At 44.8% G+C, this 24,663-nt stretch overlaps 1 protein-coding gene across 2 annotated transcripts in view; it reads left to right on the top strand.

The window, feature by feature from the left end:
- Positions 1-24,663, top strand: part of KCNQ3 (potassium voltage-gated channel subfamily Q member 3) — a 257,626-nt gene that overhangs the window by 182,476 nt on the left and 50,487 nt on the right. The window contains exons 8-9 of one of the 2 annotated variants that reach the window (XM_056522782.1): positions 6,394-6,488; positions 18,888-18,914. In XM_056522782.1, coding sequence (XP_056378757.1) covers positions 6,394-6,488; positions 18,888-18,914 — 122 coding nt within the window. The remainder of the gene's footprint in view (positions 1-6,393; positions 6,489-18,887; positions 18,915-24,663) is intronic. The other variant, XM_056522783.1, reaches the window with a different exon arrangement.

The raw sequence follows: 24,663 nt of genomic DNA, 5'->3' as shown, positions 1-24,663 counted from the left end.
CCCTTACCTTGAGAACGAGCCCTTACACTGAGAACGAGCCTTTACCTTGAGAACGAGCCCTTACACTGAGAACGAGCCCTTACCTTGAGAACGAGCCCTTACACTGAGAACGAGCCCTTACCTTGAGAACGAGCCCTTACCTTGAGAACGAGCCCATACCCTGAGAACGAGCCCTTACCTTGAGAACGAGCCCTTACACTGAGAACGAGCCCTTACCTTGAGAACGAGCCCTTACACTGAGAACGAGCCCTTACCTTGAGAACGAGCCCTTACACTGAGAACGAGCCCTTACCTTGAGAACGAGCCTTTACCTTGAGAACGAGCCCTTACCCTGAGAACGAGCCTTTACCTTGAGAACGAGCCCTTACCTTGAGAACGAGCCCTTACCTTGAGAACAAGCCTTTACCTTGAGAACGAGCCCATACCCTGAGAGCGAGCCCTTACCTTGAGAGCGAGCCCTTACACAGAGAACAAGCCCTTACACTGAGAACGAGCCCTTACACTGAGAATGAGCCCTTACACTGAGAACGAGCCCTTATCCTGAGAATGAGCGTTTACCTTGAGAATGAGCCCTTACACTGAGAACGAGCCTTTACCTTGAGAACGAGCCTTTACCTTGAAAACGAGCCCTTACCTTGAGAACGAGCCCTTACACTGAGAACGAGCCCTTACCTTGAGAACGAGCCCTTACACTGAGAACAAGCCCTTACCTTGAGAACGAGCCCTTACCCTGTGAACGAGCCCTCATCTTGAGAACGAGCCCTTACCCTGAGAACGAGCCCTTACCCTGAGAACGAGCCCTTACCTTGAGAATGAGCCCTTACCTTGAGAACGAGCCCTTACACTGAGAACGAGCCCTTACCTTGAGAACGAGCCCATACCCTGAGAACGAGCCCTTACCTTGAGAACGAGCCCTTACACTGAGAACGAGCCCTTACCTTGAGAACGAGCCCTTACCTTGAGAACGAGCCCTTACCCTGAGAACGAGCCCTTACCCTGAGAACGAGCCCTTACCTTGAGAATGAGCCCTTACCTTGAGAAAGAGCCCTTACACTGAGAACGAGCCCTTACCTTGAGAACGAGCCCATACCCTGAGAACGAGCCCTTACCTTGAGAACGAGCCCTTACACTGAGAACGAGCCCTTACCTTGAGAACGAGCCCTTACCTTGAGAACGAGCCTTTACCTTGAGAACGAGCCCTTAAACTGAGAACGAGCCCTTACACTGAGAACAAGCCCTTACCTTGAGAACGAGCCCTTACACTGAGAACGAGCCCTTATCCTGAGAACGAGCCTTTACCTTGAGAACAAGCCCTTACCTTGAGAACGAGCCCTTACACTGAGAACAAGCCTTTACCTTGAGAACGAATCCTTATCCTGAGAACGAGCCCTTACCTTGAGAACGAGCCCTTACACTGAGAACGAGCCTTTACCTTGAGAACGAGCCCTTACACTGAGAACGAGCCCTTACCTTGAGAACGAGCCCTTACACTGAGAACGAGCCCTTACCTTGAGAACGAGCCCTTACCTTGAGAACGAGCCCATACCCTGAGAACGAGCCCTTACCTTGAGAACGAGCCCTTACACTGAGAACGAGCCCTTACCTTGAGAACGAGCCCTTACCTTGAGAACGAGCCTTTACCTTGAGAACGAGCCCTTAAACTGAGAACGAGCCCTTACACTGAGAACGAGCCCTTACCTTGAGAACGAGCCCTTACACTGAGAACGAGCCCTTATCCTGAGAACGAGCCTTTACCTTGAGAACAAGCCCTTACCTTGAGAACGAGCCCTTACCTTGAGAACGAGCCCTTACACTGAGAACGAGCCCTTACCTTGAGAACGAGCCCTTACACTGAGAACGAGCCCTTACCTTGAGAACGAGCCTTTACCTTGAGAACGAGCCCTTACCCTGAGAACGAGCCTTTACCTTGAGAACGAGCCCTTACCTTGAGAACGAGCCCTTACCTTGAGAACGAGCCCTTACCTTGAGAACGAGCCTTTACCTTGAGAACGAGCCCTTACCTTGAGAATGAGCCCTTACACTGAGAATGAGCCCTTACACAGAGAACAAGCCCTTACCTTGAGAACGAGCCCTTACACTGAGAACGAGCCCTTACCTTGAGAACGAGCCTTTACCTTGAGAACGAGCCCTTACCCTGAGAACGAGCCTTTACCTTGAGAACGAGCCCTTACCTTGAGAACGAGCCCTTACCTTGAGAACGAGCCTTTACCTTGAGAACGAGCCCATACCCTGAGAATGAGCCCTTACCCTGAGAATGAGCCCTTACACAGAGAACAAGCCCTTACCTTGAGAACGAGCCCTTACACTGAGAACGAGCCCTTACCCTGAGAAGGAGCCCTTACCCTGAGAACGAGCCCTTACCTTGAGAATGAGCCCTTACCTTGAGAACGAGCCCTTACACTGAGAACGAGCCCTTACCTTGAGAACGAGCCCATACCCTGAGAACGAGCCCTTACCTTGAGAACGAGCCCTTACACTGAGAACGAGCCCTTACCTTGAGAACGAGCCCTTACACTGATAACGAGCCCTTACCTTGAGAACGAGCCCTTACACTGAGAACGAGCCCTTACCTTGAGAACGAGCCCTTACCTTGAGAACGAGCCTTTACCTTGAGAACGAGCCCTTAAACTGAGAACGAGCCCTTACACTGAGAACGAGCCCTTACCTTGAGAACGAGCCCTTACACTGAGAACGAGCCCTTATCCTGAAAACGAGCCTTTACCTTGAGAACAAGCCCTTACCTTGAGAACGAGCCCTTACACTGAGAACAAGCCTTTACCTTGAGAATGAATCCTTATCCTGAGAACGAGCCCTTACCTTGAGAACGAGCCCTTACACTGAGAACGAGCCTTTACCTTGAGAACGAGCCCTTACACTGAGAACGAGCCCTTACCTTGAGAACGAGCCCTTACACTGAGAACGAGCCCTTACCTTGAGAACGAGCCCTTACCTTGAGAACGAGCCCATACCCTGAGAACGAGCCCTTACCTTGAGAACGAGCCCTTACACTGAAAACGAGCCCTTACCTTGAGAACGAGCCCTTACACTGAGAACGAGCCCTTACCTTGAGAACGAGCCCTTACACTGAGAACGAGCCCTTACCTTGAGAACGAGCCTTTACCTTGAGAACGAGCCCTTACCCTGAGAACGAGCCTTTACCTTGAGAACGAGCCCTTACCTTGAGAACGAGCCCTTACCTTGAGAACGAGCCTTTACCTTGAGAACGAGCCCATACCCTGAGAACAAGCCCTTACCCTGAGAATGAGCCCTTACACAGAGAACAAGCCCTTACACTGAGAACGAGCCCTTACACTGAGAACGAGCCCTTACCTTGAGAACGAGCCCATACCCTGAGAACGAGCCCTTACCTTGAGAACGAGCCCTTACACTGAGAACGAGCCCTTACCTTGAGAACGAATCCTTATCCTGAGAACGAGCCCTTACCTTGAGAACAAGCCCTTACACTGAGAACGAGCCTTTACCTTGAGAACGAGCCCTTACACTGAGAACGAGCCCTTACCTTGAGAACGAGCCCTTACACTGAGAACGAGCCCTTACCTTGAGAACGAGCCCTTACCTTGAGAACGAGCCCATACCCTGAGAACGAGCCCTTACCTTGAGAACGAGCCCTTACACTGAGAACGAGCCCTTACCTTGAGAACGAGCCCTTACACTGAGAACGAGCCCTTACCTTGAGAACGAGCCCTTACACTGAGAACGAGCCCTTACCTTGAGAACGAGCCTTTACCTTGAGAACGAGCCCTTACCCTGAGAACGAGCCTTTACCTTGAGAACGAGCCCTTACCTTGAGAACGAGCCCTTACCTTGAGAACGAGCCTTTACCTTGAGAACGAGCCCATACCCTGAGAATGAGCCCTTACCCTGAGAATGAGCCCTTACACAGAGAACAAGCCCTTACCTTGAGAACGAGCCCTTACACTGAGAACGAGCCCTTACCCTGAGAACGAGCCCTTACCCTGAGAACGAGCCCTTACCTTGAGAATGAGCCCTTACCTTGAGAACGAGCCCTTACACTGAGAACGAGCCCTTACCTTGAGAACGAGCCCATACCCTGAGAACGAGCCCTTACCTTGAGAACGAGCCCTTACACTGAGAACGAGCCCTTACCTTGAGAACGAGCCCTTACACTGATAACGAGCCCTTACCTTGAGAACGAGCCCTTACACTGAGAACGAGCCCTTACCTTGAGAACGAGCCCTTACCTTGAGAACGAGCCTTTACCTTGAGAACGAGCCCTTAAACTGAGAACGAGCCCTTACACTGAGAACGAGCCCTTACCTTGAGAACGAGCCCTTACACTGAGAACGAGCCCTTATCCTGAAAACGAGCCTTTACCTTGAGAACAAGCCCTTACCTTGAGAACGAGCCCTTACACTGAGAACAAGCCTTTACCTTGAGAATGAATCCTTATCCTGAGAACGAGCCCTTACCTTGAGAACGAGCCCTTACACTGAGAACGAGCCTTTACCTTGAGAACGAGCCCTTACACTGAGAACGAGCCCTTACCTTGAGAACGAGCCCTTACACTGAGAACGAGCCCTTACCTTGAGAACGAGCCCTTACCTTGAGAACGAGCCCATACCCTGAGAACGAGCCCTTACCTTGAGAACAAGCCCTTACACTGAGAACGAGCCCTTACCTTGAGAACGAGCCCTTACACTGAGAACGAGCCCTTACCTTGAGAACGAGCCCTTACACTGAGAACGAGCCCTTACCTTGAGAACGAGCCTTTACCTTGAGAACGAGCCCTTACCCTGAGAACGAGCCTTTACCTTGAGAACGAGCCCTTACCTTGAGAACGAGCCCTTACCTTGAGAATGAGCCTTTACCTTGAGAACGAGCCCATACCCTGAGAACAAGCCCTTACCCTGAGAATGAGCCCTTACACAGAGAACAAGCCCTTACCTTGAGAACGAGCCCTTACACTGAGAACGAGCCCTTACCTTGAGAACGAGCCCTTACCCTGAGAACGAGCCTTTACATTGAGAACGAGCCCTTACACTGAGAACGAGCCCTTACCTTGAGAACGAGCCCTTACCTTGAGAACGAGCCTTTACCTTGAGAACGAGCCCTTACACTGAGAACGAGCCCTTACCTTGAGAACGAGCCTTTACCTTGAGAACGAGCCCTTACCTTGAGAATGAGCCCTTACACTGAGAACGAGCCCTTACACTGAGAACGAGCCCTTACCTTGAGAACGAGCCCATACCCTGAGAACGAGCCCTTACCTTGAGAACGAGCCCTTACACTGAGAACGAGCCCTTACCTTGAGAACGAGCCCTTACACTGAGAACGAGCCCTTACCTTGAGAACGAGCCCTTACACTGAGAACGAGCCCTTACCTTGAGAACGAGCCTTTACCTTGAGAACGAGCCCTTACCCTGAGAACGAGCCCTTACCTTGAGAACGAGCCCTTACCTTGAGAACGAGCCCTTACCTTGAGAACGAGCCTTTACCTTGAGAACGAGCCCTTACCTTGAGAATGAGCCCTTACACTGAGAATGAGCCCTTACACAGAGAACAAGCCCTTACCTTGAGAACGAGCCCTTACACTGAGAACGAGCCCTTACCTTGAGAACGAGCCCTTACCTTGAGAACGAGCCCTTACCCTGAGAACGAGCCTTTACCTTGAGAACGAGCCCTTACACTGAGAACGAGCCCTTACCTTGAGAACGAGCCCTTACCTTGAGAACGAGCCCATACCCTGAGAACGAGCCTTTACCTTGAGAACGAGCCCATACCCTGAGAACGAGCCTTTACCTTGAGAACGAGCCCTTACCTTGAGAACGAGCCCTTACCTTGAGAACGAGCCTTTACCTTGAGAACGAGCCCTTACACTGAGAACGAGCCCTTACCTTGAGAACGATCCTTTACCTTGAGAACGAGCCCTTACCTTGAGAATGAGCCCTTACCTTGAGAATGAGCCCTTACACTGAGAACGAGCCCTTACACTGAGAACGAGCCCTTACCTTGAGAACGAGCCCTTACCTTGAGAATGAGCCCTTACCTTGAGAATGAGCCCTTACCTTGAGAACGAGCCCTTACCCTGGGGAGTCACCTGAATTTGCACATTTGTTTTATCTGCCCATGGTGTTGCCGTGCTTTGTTAGGGGCTGTTTTGTGTACTGTTGTCTCTATGTAGCCATCTAGTGGTAGTGATGAGAATGGCAGCTTCTGGAGGGTTTGGTTAGAATGTCATGATGGCATTCATTTTGTATTATGAGAAACTGAAATCCTTGTCAAAATTTGGCAGGGCTGTGCGGTGTATGAATCTGTGTACTGTGTAGGGGAACATTATAGAAAGTGTTTTTGAGGATTTTTTCATTTACCTCTGGCTTTGTTCCTCTTTAGTGTGCCTGGAGATTTTACGCCACCAACCTGAGCAGGATCGATCTGACCGCCACCTGGAAGTACTATGAGACTGTGGTCCAGTTCCCATATTTTAGGTAAGTATGGCGTCTTTTTTAGCTATACTCTTTTTACATAGCGTATACGCTATCTTCTTATTTTGTGTATTTCGGAAGATGCAGCAATGTAGGTGAAGTATTGCATGTAATCTGATGCCCGTGCTGGCCTATAATGTGCCACTTACAGAACTCACAGGATTTGGGATTACACCGAGGCTACACCGTGATTGCAGCTGCAACAGTGGTTGTGCAACCAAAGATCGTCACGTGGCACTGCGTGGATCGAGCTACGTCACAGCTAAGGTCAGGCAAAGTGCCAAGACCAAACAGTCCCAAGTAATCCATCTCAAATTGTTGTTTTTTTGTGGCCGTGGGGTCACGATTGCAGCCACCTTCGGTTACAGTGTGACCCCGTTAACTGATTTTAGCCAGGACGCAGCAAGAAAAAGCGAAATGTCAATCTTTGGGCGCAAAAAAATTTTTGGGGTGGAAAATATCTGGGTGTAGCCCCCACTAAATCCACAAGAGATGACTTTTAGCAACTGGTGTTAGACCAAAGGAATTATACATTAGGAATTACAATATGTTTCAAAACAAATCTGCAGCTTAAATCTGAAGGAGAATCCTGGATTTCTGTGTGTGAACAGACCCTGAGAAATACAGTCATGGCCGTAAATGTTGGCACCCCTGAAATTTTTCTAGAAAATGAAGCATTTCTCACAGGAAAGGATTGCAGTAACACAGGTTTTGCTATACACATGTTTATTCCCTTTGTCTGTATTGGAACTAAACCAAAAAAGGGAGGAAAAAAAGCAAATTGGACATAATGTCACCAAACTCCAAAAATGGTCTGGACAAAATTATTGGCCCCCTTTCAAAATTGTGGAAAAATAAGATTATTTCAAGCATTTGATGCTCCTATAAACTCACCTGGGACAAGTAACAGATGTGGGCAATATAAAAATGACACCTGAAAGCAGATAAAAAGGAGAGTAGTTCACTTAGTCTTTGCATTGTGTGTCTGTGTGTGCCACACTAAGCATGGACAACAGAAAGAGGAGAAGAGAACTGTCTGAGGACTTGAGAACCAAAATTGTGAAAAAATATCAACAATCTCAAGGTTACAAGTCCATCTCCAGAGATCTAGATTTGCCTTTGCCCACAGTGCGCAACATTATCAAGAAGTTTACAACCCATGGCACTGTAACTAATCTCCCTGGGCTTGGATGGAAGAGAAAAAGTTACGAAAGGTGTCAACGCAGGATAGTCTGGATGGTGGATAAGCAGCCCCAAACAAGTTCCAAAGATATTCAAGCTGTCCTGCAGGCTCAAGGAGCATCAGTGTAAGCGCAAACTATCCATCGACATTTAAATGAAATTAAACGCTATAGCAGGAGAGCCAGGAGGACCCCACTATGGAGGAGACCAGGAGGACCCCACTATGGAGGAGACCCAGGAGGACCCCACTGCTGACAGAGAGACATAAAAAAGCAAGACTACATTTTGCCAAAATGAACTTGAGTAACCAAAATCCTTCTGGGAAAACATCTTGTGGACAGATGAGACCAAGATAGAGCTTTTTGGTAAAGCGCATCATTCTACTGTTTACTAAAAACGGAATGAGGCCTACAAAGAAAAGAACACAGAACCTACAGTGAAATATGGTGGAGATTCAATGATGTTTTGGGTTGTTTTGCTGCCTCTGGCACTGGGGGCCTTGAATGTGTACAAGACATCATGAAATCTGAGGATTACCAATGGATTTTGGGTCGCACTGTACAGCCCAGTGTCAGAAAGCTGGGTTTGTGTCCGAGATCTTGGGTCTTCCAGCAGGACAATGGGTGTGCAACCAAATATTAAGTTAAAGGGCCAATAATTTTGTCCAGCCCATTTTTGGAGTTTGGTGACATTATGTCCAATTTGCTTTTTTCCTCCCTTTTTTGGTTTAGTTCCAATACACACAAAGGGAATAAACATGTGTATAGCAAAACATGTCTTACTGCAATCCTTTTCTGTGAGAAATACTTCATTTTCTAGAAACATTTCAGGGGTGCCGACATTTACGGCCATGACTGTATATAAAGAGGGAAGGAAGACAAGGATTGACCACAGATCTGAAAAGTTTCCTGCACATGGATACAAAATTTCAATGTTTTGTTCCACAAACCACTTTGTTATCATTTGCCTTGAGACATGGTCTCCATCGTGCTGCAGGAAGCCTTGTTCTTCTCCACATTTCCTCCTGAATCGATGGGAGAAGTTTCTTTCGGAGGATGTTTAGATACCAACAAGTGCCAGGACGTCTCCTAAAGTGCATTTAGCTATAAGATAGGTTTAAACTGGTACTCTGCCCCTAGACATCTTATCCCCTATCCAAAGAATAGGGGATTCGATTTCTGATTGTGGGGGTCCCACCTCTTGGGGACCCCCGTGATCTCGGCTGTGGCACCCTAAACATCCGCTGCACGGAGCGAACTCCGCTCTGTGCCGGATGACTAGTGATGCGGGGTGGAGACTCATGATGTCCCGGTCACGCCCCGCTCGTGACGTCACGGCCATGCCCCCTCAATGCAAGTCTATGAAAGGGGGCGTGATGTCCGTCACACCCCCTCCCATAGACCTACATTGAGGGGGCGTGGACGTGACATCACGAGCGGGGCCGTGACATCACGAGCCTCCGGCGCTGCACTCGACGCTCTAAACAAACACCGGGTGCAGCAGGGAGAATGTGGGGGTCCCCAGTGGCAGGACCCTCACGATCAGACATCTTATCCCCTATCCTTTGGATAGGGAGTAAGATGTCTAGGGGTGGAGTACCCCTTTAACACCAGGTCAGAGCTCAGGAATGGCAGCAGGTTGGTATCATATGGGCACAGTGAGGTGAAGGATTTTGGAGGTGCCTGGTGTTAAGATGGACAACATAGAAGCCACTTCTCTGCAAGAAAAACATCAAGGACAGATGACATTCGGCAGAGAGTACAGAGAGTAGACTGCTAAGCACTGTTTTTTTTTTTTTTTGCCTAAGTACAAGGCCATAAATAAAGAATGGTATCTAACCATCCACCCACCATTCAGGAGCAATGTGGTGATAAACAACGGCATTTCCGGAATGAAGGAGATCATGTCACAAGGCAAAGGTGATAACTAAGAGGTTCGGAGAACAAAACATTGAAATTTTGGATCTATGACCAGGAAACTCCCCAAATCTCAATCCCATTGACAACCTGTGCTCAGTCCTCAAAAAGCCGGGAACAAACAAAAGCACGGAAATTGTGATAAACTGCAGGCAGTAAAAAGACGACAATGGCAGGTCACCAGTCAGGAAGGTGATAGCCAGCATGGCAGTCTGTGCATAAATTTGATGAAAAATCTACCCCTTAACCCCTTAAATGTTTGTCCTGGTGCCCCGGTACTTAACGCACCAGGACGTACATTTACGTCCTATACATGACGCAAGCACTGGAACGGTGATCGCATCATGCGTGGAAGGTCCCGGCTGCTATCAGCAGCCAGGGAACCGCCGGTAGTGGCGGACATCAGCGATCACACTGATGTGTGCCATTAACTCCTCAGATGCCGTGATCAATACAGATCACGGCATCTGCGGCAGTGCGGCCGTTTTATTGGATTGCCCACTGCCGCGGGGCATACGATCATCTAACATGGTGGACTGAGGTCCCCTTACCTGCCTCCGTCCGTCTTCTGGGATCTTCTGCTCTGGTCTGAGATCGAGCAGACGATCGCCGATAACACTGATCAGTGCTATGCCCTATGCATAGCACTGAACAGTATTAGCAATCAAATGATTGCTGTAAATAGTTATGTCCGAACTATCAAAATATAATGATAACTATCCCGTACGGTGAACGGTGTAAACATTAATTTAAAAAAGTCAAAAATTGCTGCTTTTTTATATAATATTAAAAAAAAAGTAAAAAAAATATATATTTTATATCACATTTATGCAATTGTGATACCAATAAAAACTACAGATCACAGCGCAAAAAATGAGCCCTCATACATCCCTGTATACGAAAAAATGAGAACGTTATAGGTGGTCAAAATAGGGCAGTTTTAAACATACTTTTTTTTGTAAAAAGAAGTTAGTTTTTTTAAATCAGTACAATAATAGAAAAGTATGTAATATGGGGATCATTTTAATCGTACTGACCCACAAAATAAAGAAAACTATTCATTTTTACCGTAAAGTGTACACCGTGAAACCAAAACCTTCCAAAATGTGCAAAATTGCAGTTTTCATTTCAATTTCTCCACACAAATAATATATTCTTTTGTTTTGCCAAATATTTTATGGTAAAATAAAAGGTGTCATTACAAAGTACAATTGGTCGGATAAAAAATAAGCCCCATATAGGCCCGTGGATTCAAATATCAAAGAGTTATGATTTTTAGAATGCAAAGAGGAAAAAACGAAAAGGCAAAAAAAAAAATTCCTGTGACCTTAAGGAGTTAAAGGGGTACTACCGTGCTGACAACTTATCCCCTATCTAAAGGATAGGGGATAAGTTGCCTGTTCGCACGGGGTCCTGCCGCTGGGGACCCCCGCGATCTCGCACGCAGCACCCCGCTCTCATCAGGCCCCGGAGCGAACATCGCTCCGGGTCTGATAACTGCCGATCACGGGGCCGGAGTATAGTGACGTCACGGCTCCGTCCCCATGTGACGTCACGCTCTGCCCCCCTCAATGCAAGTCTATGGCAGGGGGTGAGACAGCTGTCTCGCCCCTGCCATAGCCTTGCATTGAGGGGGCGGAGCGTGACGTCACACGGGAGCGGAGCTGTGACGTCACAATCACCGGCCCCGTCATCACACCCGGAGCGGATGTTCGCTCCGGGGCCGGATGAGAGCGGGGTCCCCAGCGGCGGGGAGAAGTTGTCAGCACGGTAATACCCCTTTAACCCCTTAACCCCTTAAGGACGCAGGACGTAAATGTACGTCCTGGTGAGGTGGTACTTAACGCACCAGGACGTACATTTACGTCCTAAGCATAACCGCGGGCATCGGAGCGATGCCCGTGTCATGCGCGGCTGATCCCGGCTGCTGATCGCAGCCAGGGACCCGCCGGCAATGGCCGACGCCCGCGATCTCGCGGGCGTCCGCCATTAACCCCTCAGGTGCCGGGATCAATACAGATCCCGGCATCTGCGACAGTTCGCGATTAAAATGAACGATCGGATCGCCCGCAGCGCTGCTGCGGGGATCCGATCATTCATAACGCCGCACGGAGGTCCCCTCTCCTTCCTCCGTGCGGCTCCCGGCGTCTCCTGCTCTGGTCTGTGATCGAGCAGACCAGAGCAGAAGATGACCGATAATACTGATCTGTTCTATGTCCTATACATAGAACAGATCAGTATTAGCAATCATGGTATTGCTATGAATAGTCCCCTATGGGGACTATTCAAGTGTAAAAAAAAATGTTAAAAAATGTAAAAGTAAAAGTAAAAAAAAAGTGAAAAATCCCCTCCCCCAATAAAAAAGTAAAACGTCCGTTTTTTCCTATTTTACCCCCAAAAAGCGTAAAAAACATTTTTTATAGACATATTTGGTATCGCCGCATGCGTAAATGTCCGAACTATTAAAATAAAATGTTAATGATCCCGTACGGTGAACGGCGTGAACGAAAAAAAATTAAAAAAGTCCAAAATTCCTACTTTTTTAATACATTTTATTAAAAAAAAAATTATAAAAAATGTATTAAACGTTTTTTATATGCAAATGTGGTATCAAAAAAAAGTACAGATCATGGCGCAAAAAATGAGCCCTCATACCGCCGCTTATACGGAAAAATAAAAAAGTTATAGGTTATCAAAATAAAGGGATTATAAACGTACTAATTTGGTTAAAAAGTTTGTGATTTTTTTTAAGCGCAACAATAATATAAAAGTATATAATAATGGGTATCATTTTAATCGTATTGACCCTCAGAATAAAGAACACATGTCATTTTTACCATAAATTGTACGGCGTGAAAACAAAACCTTCCAAAATTAGCAAAATTGCGTTTTTCGTTTTAATTTCCCCACAAAAATAGTGTTTTTTGGTTGCGCCATACATTTTATGATATAATGAGTGATGTCATTACAAAGGACAACTGGTCGCGCAAAAAACAAGCCCTCATACTAGTCTGTGGATGAAAATATAAAAGAGTTATGATTTTTAGAAGGCGAGGAGGAAAAAATAAAAACGTAAAAATTAAATTGTCTGAGTCCTTAAGGCCAAAATGGGCTGAGTCCTTAAGGGGTTAAGGACTGAGCGATTTCACGTTTTTGCATTTTCGTTTTTTCCTCCGTGCCTTTAAAAAATCATAACCCTTTAAATTTTGCACCTAAAAATCTGTCTTATGGTTTATTTTTTTGCGCCACAAATTCTACTTTACAGTGACATTAGTCATTTTATCAAAAAATCCACGGCGAAACGGCAAAAAATTCATTGTGCGACAAACTTGAAGAAAAAAATGCCATTTTGTTAATTTTGGGGGCTTCCGTTACTACGCAGTACATTATTCGGTAAAAATGACACCTTCTCTTTATTCTGTAGGTCCATACAGTTAAAATGATCCCCTACTTATATAGGTTTGATTTTGTATCACTTCAGAAAAAAATTATAACTACATGCAGGAAAATGTATACGTTTAAAATTGTCATTTTCTGAGCCCTATAACTTTTTCATTTTCCTGTATTCAGGGCGCTATGAAGGCTCATTTTTTGCGCCGTGATCTGAACTTTTTAGCGGTACCATTTTTGTTCTGATCAGACTTTTTGATCACTTTTTATTCACTTTTTTTGTGATATAAAAAGTGATCAAAAATGCGCTATTTTGGACTTTGGAATTTGTTTGCGCGTACGCCATTAAATGTGCGGTTTTAAAAGCGGTATATTTTTATAATTCGGACATTTCCACACGCGGTGATACCACAAATGTTTATTTTTATTTACACTGTTTTATTTTGTTACTAGGAAATGCCGGGTGATTTAAACTTTTAATTCAGAAGGGAATACCTGAAAGGGTTAACTTTTTTTTTTTTTTTTTTTGCGAGATCATAACTCCTATAGGGACCTATGAGCTTGCAATGGCTGATTGCATACACAGATTGTTGCCTTGCCATTGCATGGCAACAAGCTGTATAATCGACGGTTGATTGCTCCAGCCTGTAACTCAGGCATGGAGCAATCAATCAGAGCCCAGACGCCGCCGGAGGAAGGTAGGGACCTTCTTCTCTCCGGGTAGCTCATCAGGGCATCGCGATTTTATCGCGGTGACCCCGATCAGCCCAACTGAGCAGCCGGGAAGCATTTACTTTCACTTTCGATGCGGCGCTCAGCTTTGAGCGCCGCATCGGAAGGGTTAATAGCGCGTGGACGAACAATCGCGGCCGCGCGCTATTAGCCGTGGGTCCCGGCTGTGAATAGGCACCGGGACCATCCCGCTATGACGAGGGGTCTCGCCGGGACCCCGCGTTATAGACAGGGACTGGACTTAGGACGTATGAGTACGTCCTAAGTCCAGTCCCTGTCTATAACATGGGGTCCCGGCGGGACCCCGCGTCATAGCGGGATGGTCCCGGCGCCTATTCACAGCCGGGACCCGTGGCTAATAGCGCGCGGCCGCGATTGTTCGTCCACGCGCTATTAACCCTTCCGATGCGGCGCTCAAAGCTTAAGTCCTTAAGGGGTTAAAGGAGATATCTGGTCAAAAGTTGTTAAAATCAAAATTGTACCCCCATAGCCCCCATGAACAGCCTTTGAAAATCCAGATACTTCCCGGTTTGTGCAGGGGGCTGAGAGATCCAGAAAACTACATAGACCATCAGCCCCTGCACCTTGCGTTTCCTGTGTGTTCAGCAGCTTGATAAATCCAGAAGTAGAAAGAGAGAAGTGCTCATGGATGTATAGGGAGAGGTATAAGCAGTAGAAAGAGAGAAGTGCTCATGGGTGTATAGGGAGAGGTATACAGTGGGGATCAAAAGTTTGGGCACCCCAGGTATTAATTTGTATTAATGTGCATAAATAAGCCAAGGAAAGATGGAAAATTATCCAAAAGGCATCAAATTACAGATTAGACATTCTTATAATATGTCAACAAAAGTTATATTTTATTTCCATCATTTACACTTTCAAAATAACAGAAAACAAAAAAATGGCATCTGCAAAAGTTTGGGCACCCTGCAGGGTTAATATCTTGTACTGCCCCCTATGGCAAGTATCACAGCTTGTAAACACTTTTTGTAGCCAGCCAAGAGTCTTTCAATTCTTGTTTGAGGTATCTTTGCCCATTCTTCCTTACAAAAGTCTTCCAGTTCTTTGATATTTCTGGGCTGTCTGTCACGCACTGCTCTTTTAAGGTCTATCCATAGATTTTCAATTATGTTGAGGTCAGGAGATTGTGAAGGTCATGGCAAAACCTTCAGTTTACGGCTCTAGATGTAATCCCCCGTGGATTTCGAGGTGTGTTTAGGATCATTATTCATTTGTAGAAGCAATCCTCTCTTTAACTTCAGCTTTTTCACACATGGCATCAAGTTAGCATCCAAAATTTGCTGAAATTTTATTGAATCCATTTTTCCTTCTACTCGTGAGATGTTCCCTGTGCCACTGGCTGCAATACAACCCCAAAGCATGATTGATCCACCCCCATGCTTAAATGGGCACTGTCATGAAATAACAAAATTGATATGTTGTAGTACTTAAGTACTACAACATATCTCTAATATAGTTTAATTAAAAAAAGTGATTTTAAACCAGTTTAAAATCACTTTTAAATTCGGCCACTAGGGGTCGCCCTCCTAGTGGCCGAATGCATTCGGCAGTGACGTCACTACAGAATTTCGTCTCATTTGAGCCTGGCAAATGAGTTGAAATTCCAGTCACTGCGGTGCTCGCTCCCGCCTGTCAATCAAACAGGCGAGAGCGAGCACAGTGAAATCCAGGGCTGCGCATTGGCTCCCTGGACTCACACACTGGCCGCCTCCCTGCTGCATATTCTCCCTGCAGCAGGGAGGCACATGGCTCTTGCCTCTCCTTACAGCCGCGGCTCCAGTGGGGATACGCCGCCTCCTCACTGCTCCTCGCAGAAGTCCTGTCATTATCGGAGGGAGCGCGTTATACGGAGAGGGGGGCGCCATTTATAGGAGGGCCCATCACACACTGAGCAACAAGCGTGTGCCCAGCTTCCTGTCATGCTCCTACACTCTGGTAACTCTCTCTATGGTTCTGGAGGACTTTCAATCCTCCAGAAACATAGAGACAGTTTCCAGAGTGTACGGGCATGACAGGAAGCCGGGCACATGCTTGTTGCTTGCTACGGACCCCCGCTCATGGTCCGGCACAGGTGAGGGGGGCGATATTGGTCGGGGGCTGGGTGTCTTACAACACAGGGTGCCTCCAGTTGTTTCACCACTACAACTCCCAGCATGCCCTGACAGCAAATAGATGTCAGGGCATGCTGGGAGTTGTAGTGGTGAAACAGCTGGAGGCACCCTGTCTGTCAGGAGAACTAAGGGCGGAAGTCGGCCCCCAGCAGGCATCAGTGACGTGGTGCCTGCTGGGGAAGTCTGCCTGGTACTGAGCACACTACCAGACAGACAAAATGCAATTTTTAAGATAATAAAAAAAAAAAAAAGCAGGGAGGGGGTTAGGGATAGATGGGCAATAGGCAGGGACAGAAGAAAAAAAAAGAGGATGGTGGGAGCTACCCTTTAACAGTTGGACAGGGTTTTTTTTCATTAAATTCTGTTCCCCTTTTTCTCCAAACGTACCTTTGCTCATTCCGGCCAAAAAGTTCAATTTTAACCTCATCGGTCCACAGAACTTGTTTCCAAAATGCATCAGGCTTGTCTTTATGTTCATTTGCAAAGTTCAAACGCTGATTTTTGTGGTGAGGACGTAGAAGAGGTTTTCTTCTGATGACTCTTCCATGAAGACCATATTTGTACAAGTATCTCTTTATAGTGGAATAGTGTACCACAACTCCAGTGTCTGCCAGATCTTTCTGGAGGGATTGTGCAGTCAAACGTGGGATTTGAATAGTTTTTCTCACAATCCTGCGAGCTGTTCTGTCTGATATTTTTTTTGGTCTTCCAGATCTTGCTTTAACTTCCACTGTTCCTGATGACTGCCATTTCGTAATTACATTCCGAACAGAGGATATTGACATCTGAAAACGTTTTGCTATCTTCTTATAGCCTTCTCCAGCTTTGTGAGCGTCAACTATTTTCAGTTTCAGATAGACAACTGCTTAGAAGAACCCATGGTGCTGATTGTTGGGGCAAGGTCAGATGAGTCTGGGCATTTAAAACCTTTGAGATTGACATCACCTGGTCTTCCCAGATGATGATTGAGAACAATCCATGACACTGGCAGGTCTCAGCTTTGCAAAGGGGGCAGAGCATGCTATAAATTCTGCAGGTGCCCAAACTTTTGCAGACGCCATTTTTTTGTTTTCTGTTATTTTGAAAGTGTAAATGATGGAAATAAAATCTAACTTTTGTTGACATATTATAAGAATGTCTAATCTGTTATTATCTTTCCTTGGCTTCTTTATGCACATTAATACACATTTTTACCTGGGGTGTCCAAACTTTTGATCCCCACTGTAAGCAGTAGAAAGAGAGAAATGCTCATGGATGTATAGGGAGAGGTATAAGCAGTAGAAAGAGAGAAGTGCTCATGGATGTATAGGGAGAGGTATAAGCAGTAGAAAGAGAGAAGTGCTCATGGATGTATAGGGAGAGGTATAAGCAGTAGAAAGAGAGAAGTGCTCAGGGATGTATAGGGAGAGGTATAAGCAGTAGAAAGAGAGAAGTGCTCATGCCACTGTACAGAACACTGGTGAGACCTCACTTGGAGTATTGTGCGCAGTTCTGGAGGCCGTATCTCCAGAAGGATATAGATACTCTAGAGAGAGTTCAGAGAAGATACTAAACTAGTACATGGATTGCAGGATAAAACTTACCAGGAAAGGTTACAGGACCTTAACATGTATAGAAGAAAGAAGAGACAGAGGGGATATGATAGAGACTTATATAAATACATAAAGGGAATCCACACGGTAAAGGAGGAGAGGAGATTTAAAAGAAGAAAAACTACCACAAGAGGACATAGTTATAAATTAGAGGGGGAAGGTTTCTGCAGTAATATCAGGAAGTATTACTTTACTGAGAGAGTAGTGGATGCATGGAATAGCCTTCCTGCAGAAGTGGTCACTGCAAATACAGTGAAGGAGTTTAAACATGCATGGGATAAGCATAAGGCTATCCTGCATATAAGATAGGGATAGGTATAAGGCTATCCTTCATATAAGATAGAGATAGGTATAAGGCTATCCTTCATATAAGATAGGGATAGGTATAAGGCTATCCTTCATATAAGATAGGGATAAGCATAAGGCTATCCTTCATATAAGATAGGGATAGGTATAAGGCTATCCTTCATATAAGATAGAGATAGGTATAAGGCTATCCTTCATATAAGATAGGGATAGGTATAAGGCTATCCTTCATATAAGATAGGGATAAACATAAGGCTATCCTTCATATAAGATAGGGATAGGTATAAGGCTATCCTTCATATAAGATAGGGATAGGTATAAGGCTATCCTTCATATAAGATAGGGATAAGCATAAGGCTATCCTTCATATGAGATAGGGATAGGCATAAGGCTATCCTTCATATAAGATAGGGATAGGTATAAGGCTATCCTTCATATAAGATAGGCATAAGGCTATCCTTCATATAAGATAGGGATAGGTATAAGGCTATCCTTCATATAAGATAGGGATAAGCATAAGGCTTTCCTTCATATAAGATAGGGCCAGGGACTATTCATAGTATTCAGATTATTGGGCAGACTAGATGGGCCAAATGGTTCTTATCTGCCGACACATTCTATGTTTCTACCACTGCAGAGGAGTAGAAATCTTTATTATTTCCACTAGAAAAAAGTCCATGCAAACCAATCTATATATTTATATAAAGTAATGTTCATGTAACCCATTTCTCTATACTGATCTGTCAATATATTTATAAAAACAAATACATGGCTCTGGGCAGTATCACACTGAACCGGCTTAGATACAATGCTCTGGGCCATATCACACTGGGCTTATAGACATGGCTCTTGGTAGTATCACCCAAAATGGCCGCCAAACCCAGCAAAGTGGTGCCCGACAGTCATCATGTGTGCTAAGAACTACTGGACTTCCTGTCTGGTGGAAAAACTGAGAGATACTGTGTTCAGCAAAGATAACACTTTACATTACAAAGTTATCTAAATGTTGTATATGTAGCTATATAAAGGTAATTTCATTTGGCTGGAGTTTCCCACAATGTTAATCATCCACAGAGCGATCACATGATCTTTACATCTCTTACTGTGTTTCCTTCTTCCTTCCTTTCTCTTGCTTGCAAATTTCATTTAAAGGAAAGAACCGATGGATGGTGCCTCTAGGTATGTTTTTCTGCCTACTATCTATCCCATATCTATCTATCTATCTATCTATCTCATATCTATCTATCTCATATCTATCTATCTCATATCTATCTATCTCATATCTATCTATCTCATATCTATCTATCTATCTATCTATCTATCTATCTATCTCATATCTATCTATCTATCTATCTATCTCATATCTATCTATCTATCTATCTCATATCTATCTATCTATCTATCTATCTATCTCATATCTATCTATCTATCTCATATCTATCTATCTATATCTATCTATCTATCTATCTATCTCATATCTATCTATTTATCTCATATCTATCTATCTATATCTATCTATCTATCTATCTATCTATCTCATATCTATCTATTTATCTCATATCTATCTATCTATCTATCTCATATCTATCTATCTCATATCTATCTATCTCATATCTATCTATCTCATATCTATCTATCTATCTATCTGTCTATCTATCTATCTCATATCTATCTCTCTTGTATCTATCTGTCTATCTATCTATCTATCTCATATCTATCTATCTCCCATATCTATCTCTCTATCTATTTCATATCTATCTATATCTATCTCATATCTATCTATCTATCTATCTATCCATCTAGATACAGCAATACAAAAATAGTCGCAGCCCTCCAAAGTATAGAAAAAATAAAAAGTGGCTTTATTCCATATCACAAATACTGGTGCAACATTTCAGCTGCCCATGCAGCCTGCATGGGCAGCTGAAACGTTGCACCAGTATTTGTGATATGGAATAAAGCCACTTTTTATTTTTTCTATACTTTAGAGGGCTGCGACTATTTTTGTATTGCTGTATCTGGATTGGGGTCTTAACCGGGCCCAACTAGTTGCTTGCACCTTCTTATTTTTTGTTACTTTTTGCATTTTTTGCCCCCTGGGTTGTGCTGCTTTTCCAGTATTTTTCTCTATCTATCTATCTATCTATCTATCTATCTATCTATCTCATATCTATCTATCTATCTCATATCTATCTAATATTTATCTATCAATCAATCTATCTATCTTTCTATCTATCTCATATCTATCTATCTCATATCTATCTATCTCATATCTATCTATCTCATATCTATCTAATATTTATCTTTCAATCTATCTATCTTTCTATCTATCTATTTCATATCTATCTATCATCTATCTCATATCTATATATCTATCTCATATCTATCTATCGATCTATCTCTCCATCTATCCCATATCTTTCTATCTATGTGATATCTATCTATCTCTCATATATCTTATATTTATCTATCAATCTATCTTTCTATCTATCTCATATTTATCTATCTATCTATCTATTTACCTATCATCTGTGTCATATCTATCTATCTATCTCTCCATCTATCCCATATCTTTCTATCTATGTGATATCTATCTATCTCATATATATATTTATCTATCAATCTATCTTTCTATCTATCTCATATCTATCTATCTATCTATCTATTTACCTATCATCTGTGTCATATCTTTGTATCTATCTACCTGTGTATTTACCTGTAATTGCTGCCATAGATTTTGTGGCGTGTAGCTGTGCAGTTGCCCCTTTGCTGCTCTTTGCCTTACATGTTATCCTGCTGCCATATAGCTACCGACCACTAGGTGTCACTGTGGTATTTCAGCTCTGGAGCCGTTTTCTACATATTTTATATTCCGCTTTGCAGAGCTCATATTTTTATAATGATTATTTTATTTATTTATTTATGCTGATATAAAACAGATAATTGCTTCTACAGTTTCATCTTAATTAAGAAATTGCGCCCTACTTCACGCGGCGCCGGCAAATTTTTTCGCAGGACGAGGTTACTCTCTGTAGGTCGGGTCTTATCCGCCGTGATGGGTCTGATCGCTATCGAACTGATTGGTGATTGAAATGTAATTAAGGAGATACGTCCTGACATTTACTCCGGAGTCTAAGTAAACGCGCGGGGGAAAAAAAGTCATTCTGCCGTCAAATTCAGTCCTCGCTGCTGAGGCTGCGGCGCCTGAAATTTCCATGACAATTTTTATAGTCCTTAGTCGGTGACTGGTGAAATCCGACCTCGTCTAGTTAAAGGGGTATTCCAGGAAAAATTTATATATATCAACTGGCTCCAGAAAGTTAAACAGATTTGTAAATTACTTCTATTAGAAAATCTTAATCCTTTCAGTACTTATGAGCTTCTGAAGTTAAGGTTGTTCTTTTCTGTCTCGGGAACCGCCCAGTTTAGAAGAGGTTTGCTCTGGGAATTTGCTTCTAAACTGGGCGTTTCCCGAGACACGTGTCATCAGAGATTGCTTAGACAGAAAAGAACAACCTTAACTTCAGAAGCTCATAAGTACTGAAAGGATTAAGATTTTTTAATAGAAGTAATTTACAAATCTGTTTAACTTTCTGGAACCAGTCGATATATAAAAAAAAGTTTTTTCCTGGAATACCCCTTTAAAGTCATTGAAGTACACAATGCTTACTGATACAGAGGACACATCTCTTGCAAAACTACAACTCCCAGCATGCCCGGACAGCCGTTGGCTGTCCGGGCATGCTGGGAGTTGTAGTTTTGCAACAGCTGGAGGCACCATGGTTGGGGGAACAAGATTCCAAATCACCATCCGCAACAATATCTACATCCATCCTGGCTTTGATAGGGACAGTTACACATATGACCCTTCTTAAAGGGGTACTCCGCCCCTAGACATGTCATCCCCTATCCAAAGGATAACATCTCTGATCGCAGGGGTCCAGCTACTGGGAGCCCCCACGATCCCCCCACAATCTGGGACCCCCCTCCATGTGATGGATCCATTGGATAGGGGATCACATGTCTAGGGGCAGAGCAGAGTACCCCTTTAACTTTCCTCTTGGCCCGACGTATCCTGCGATGACAATTTTTGCCATACTCTGTCTGGAGATGTTTTTGCATTATGTGGCCACCCAGTGGTTGTTATGTGAATTGCAGCTTGTATTGAATTTGTATGTGAAATGTGAGTTTTCTTTACAGAAGTTGCAGATAGATTAGGGTGAACACATCGATATATGGGGGAGGGAGTCATATATTGATGGGTTATCTCAGTGGTCTCCAACTGCGGCCCTCCAGATGTTTCAAAACTACAACTCCTAGCATGCCCTGAAAGCACAATATAATACCCCATGGAGGTACCATATAGGGCACTAAACAGTGTTTCCTAACCAGGGTTCCTCCAGCTGTTGCAAAACTACAACTCCTAGGATGCCCGGACAGTGAGAGTGCAGTGCTTTAGAAATGGCTGATCCCTAGAATAGCCAAAATTTTAAGAAAAGGGGGGGGGGGGGGGGGGGTCAACGTATTTGTCGGTAGGGAGCCATACTAGGTCAAAAAGACAAGGTTTCGGGCCAGAAACTGCAAGCAGGTCGTATCTCATAATGGAGGAGATCAGGATCTGGTCACCTGCAGAGCATCATTGGGTTCCATCTAAGGGAATGTTCACACTGCGGAATCCCCACGGAATTCCACGAGTAATATTCCGCACAGTGAACGGTAGCATCTGTGCGAGCGGAGATTCAGCTACAATTCCGCAGTGTGAACATACCCTAAAACATAACATTTGAGAAGGGCAGTGTTTCCCAACAAGGGTGCCTCCAGCTGCTGCAAAAATACAACTTCCAGCATGCCCGGACAGCCAGCAGCATGCTGGGAGTAGTAGTCTTGCAACAGCTGGAGGCACCCTGGTTGGGAAACACTGGTCTAAAGGGATATCCCGGTTCCAGCAAAGAGAAGTTATGCTGGAAGTTGTAGTTTTGCAACAGCTGGAGGCACCCTGATTGGAAAGCACTGGTCTAAAGGGATATCCCGGTTCCTGCAAAGAGAAGTTATCCTGGGAGTTGTAGTTTTGCAACAGCTGGAGGCACACTGGTTGGGAAACACTGGTCTAAAGGGATATCCCGGTTCCTGCAAAGAGAAGTTATCCTGGGAGTTGTAGTTTTGCAACAGCTGGAGGCACACTGGTTGGGAAACACTGGTCTAAAGGGATATCCCGGTTCCAGCAAAGAGAAGTTATGCTGGGATTTGTAGTTTTGCAACAGCTGGAGGCACCCTGATTGGAAAGCACTGGTCTAAAGGGATATCCCGGTTCCTGCAAAGAGAAGTTATGCTGGGATTTGTAGTTTTGCAACAGCTGGAGGCACCCTGATTGGAAAGCACTGGTCTAAAGGGATATCCCGGTTCCTGCAAAGAGAAGTTATGCTGGGAGTTGTAGTTTTGCAACAGCTGGAGGCACCCTGGTTGGAATGCACTTGGGTCTATAGGGATATCCCGGTTCCAGCAAAGAGAAGTTATGCTGGGAGTTGTAGTTTTGAAACAGCTGGAGGCACCCTGATTGGAAAGCACTGGTCTAAAGGGATATCCCGGTTCCAGCAAAGAGAAGTTATGCTGGGAGTTGTAGTTTTGCAACAGCTGGAGGCACCCTGATTGGAAAACACTGGTCTAAAGGGATATCCCGGTTCCAGCAAAGAGAAGTTATGCTGGGATTTGTAGTTTTGCAACAGCTGCAGGCACCCTGGTTGGGAAACACTGGAGTTAGGGGGTGAATGTCCTACGGGTGAATGGTAGAAGCTGGATTCGGGACCTGCAGGACCTGGAACGAGCTCTTCAGTTATCACGGGGTATGGGAGGAGGAATTCTGGAACTAAAATACATCCAACCTATAGATGTAGCCGTGTATGTGGGATCCAGAGGTGGAAGAACATTGTGTAGTAGGGAATAACAAGCCATCGCTGTCTCTGACTACTTTGTGGGATATGATATATGGTGCAATTATATATATACATTTAGTTATTGCTCCTTATACTGCTGCTTCAGTCTCTTTTTATTAGGTCGGGGATGGGGGGGACGGGGGACGGGGGACGTTATCTGATTTTTCTATGGGACCCTATAAATAACATTTGTGCCCCTGGACTAAACACCAGCCCTTTCCAGAGTTGAAGTCCATTTGATTTGATTCTAAACCTCTTTTAAGAAGGGTTCTTAAAGGGGTACTCCGCTGCTCAGCGTTTGTAGCAAACTGTTCCAAACGCTGGAGCCGGCGCCGGGAGCTCGTGACGTCATAGCCCCGCCCCATAACGCCACACCCCGCCCCCTCAATGGAAGTCTATGGGAGGGGGCGTGACGACTGTCACGCCCCCTCCCATAGACTTGCATTGAGGGGGCGGAGCGTGACATCATGAGCTCCCGGCGCCGCCTCCAGCGTTCGAAACAGTTTGTTCCAAACGCCGAGCAGCGGAGTACCCCTTTAAAGGGGTACTTCGGTAGCTAATTTTTTTTTTTTTTTATCAACTTGTGCCAGAAACAGATTTGTAAATGACTTCTATTATAAAATCTTTATCCTTCCAGTATTTATTAGCTGCTATATACACTACAGAGAAAGTTCTTTTATTTTTGGATTTCTTTTTTTTTTTCTGTCCACAGTGCTCTCTGCTGACACCTCTGTCTGTATCAGGAACTGTCCAGAGCAGGAGAAAATCCCCATAGCAAACCTCTCCTACTTCGGACAGTTCCAGACACGGACAGAGGTGTCAGCAGAGAGCACTGTGGACAAGACAAAAAAAAAAGAAATCCAAAAACAAAAGAACGTTCTCTGTAATATACAGCCGCTAAGAAGTACTGGAAGGAGATTTTTTTTTTTTTTAATAGAAGTAATTTACCAATCTGTTTCACTTTCTGGCACCAGTTGATAAAAAAAAAATGTTTTCCC

The sequence above is a fragment of the Hyla sarda genome, chromosome 5, assembly GCF_029499605.1.
Source record: "Hyla sarda isolate aHylSar1 chromosome 5, aHylSar1.hap1, whole genome shotgun sequence".
Classification (NCBI taxonomy): Eukaryota; Metazoa; Chordata; class Amphibia; order Anura; family Hylidae; genus Hyla; species Hyla sarda.
This window is presented reverse-complemented; position numbering and strand designations above follow the sequence as displayed.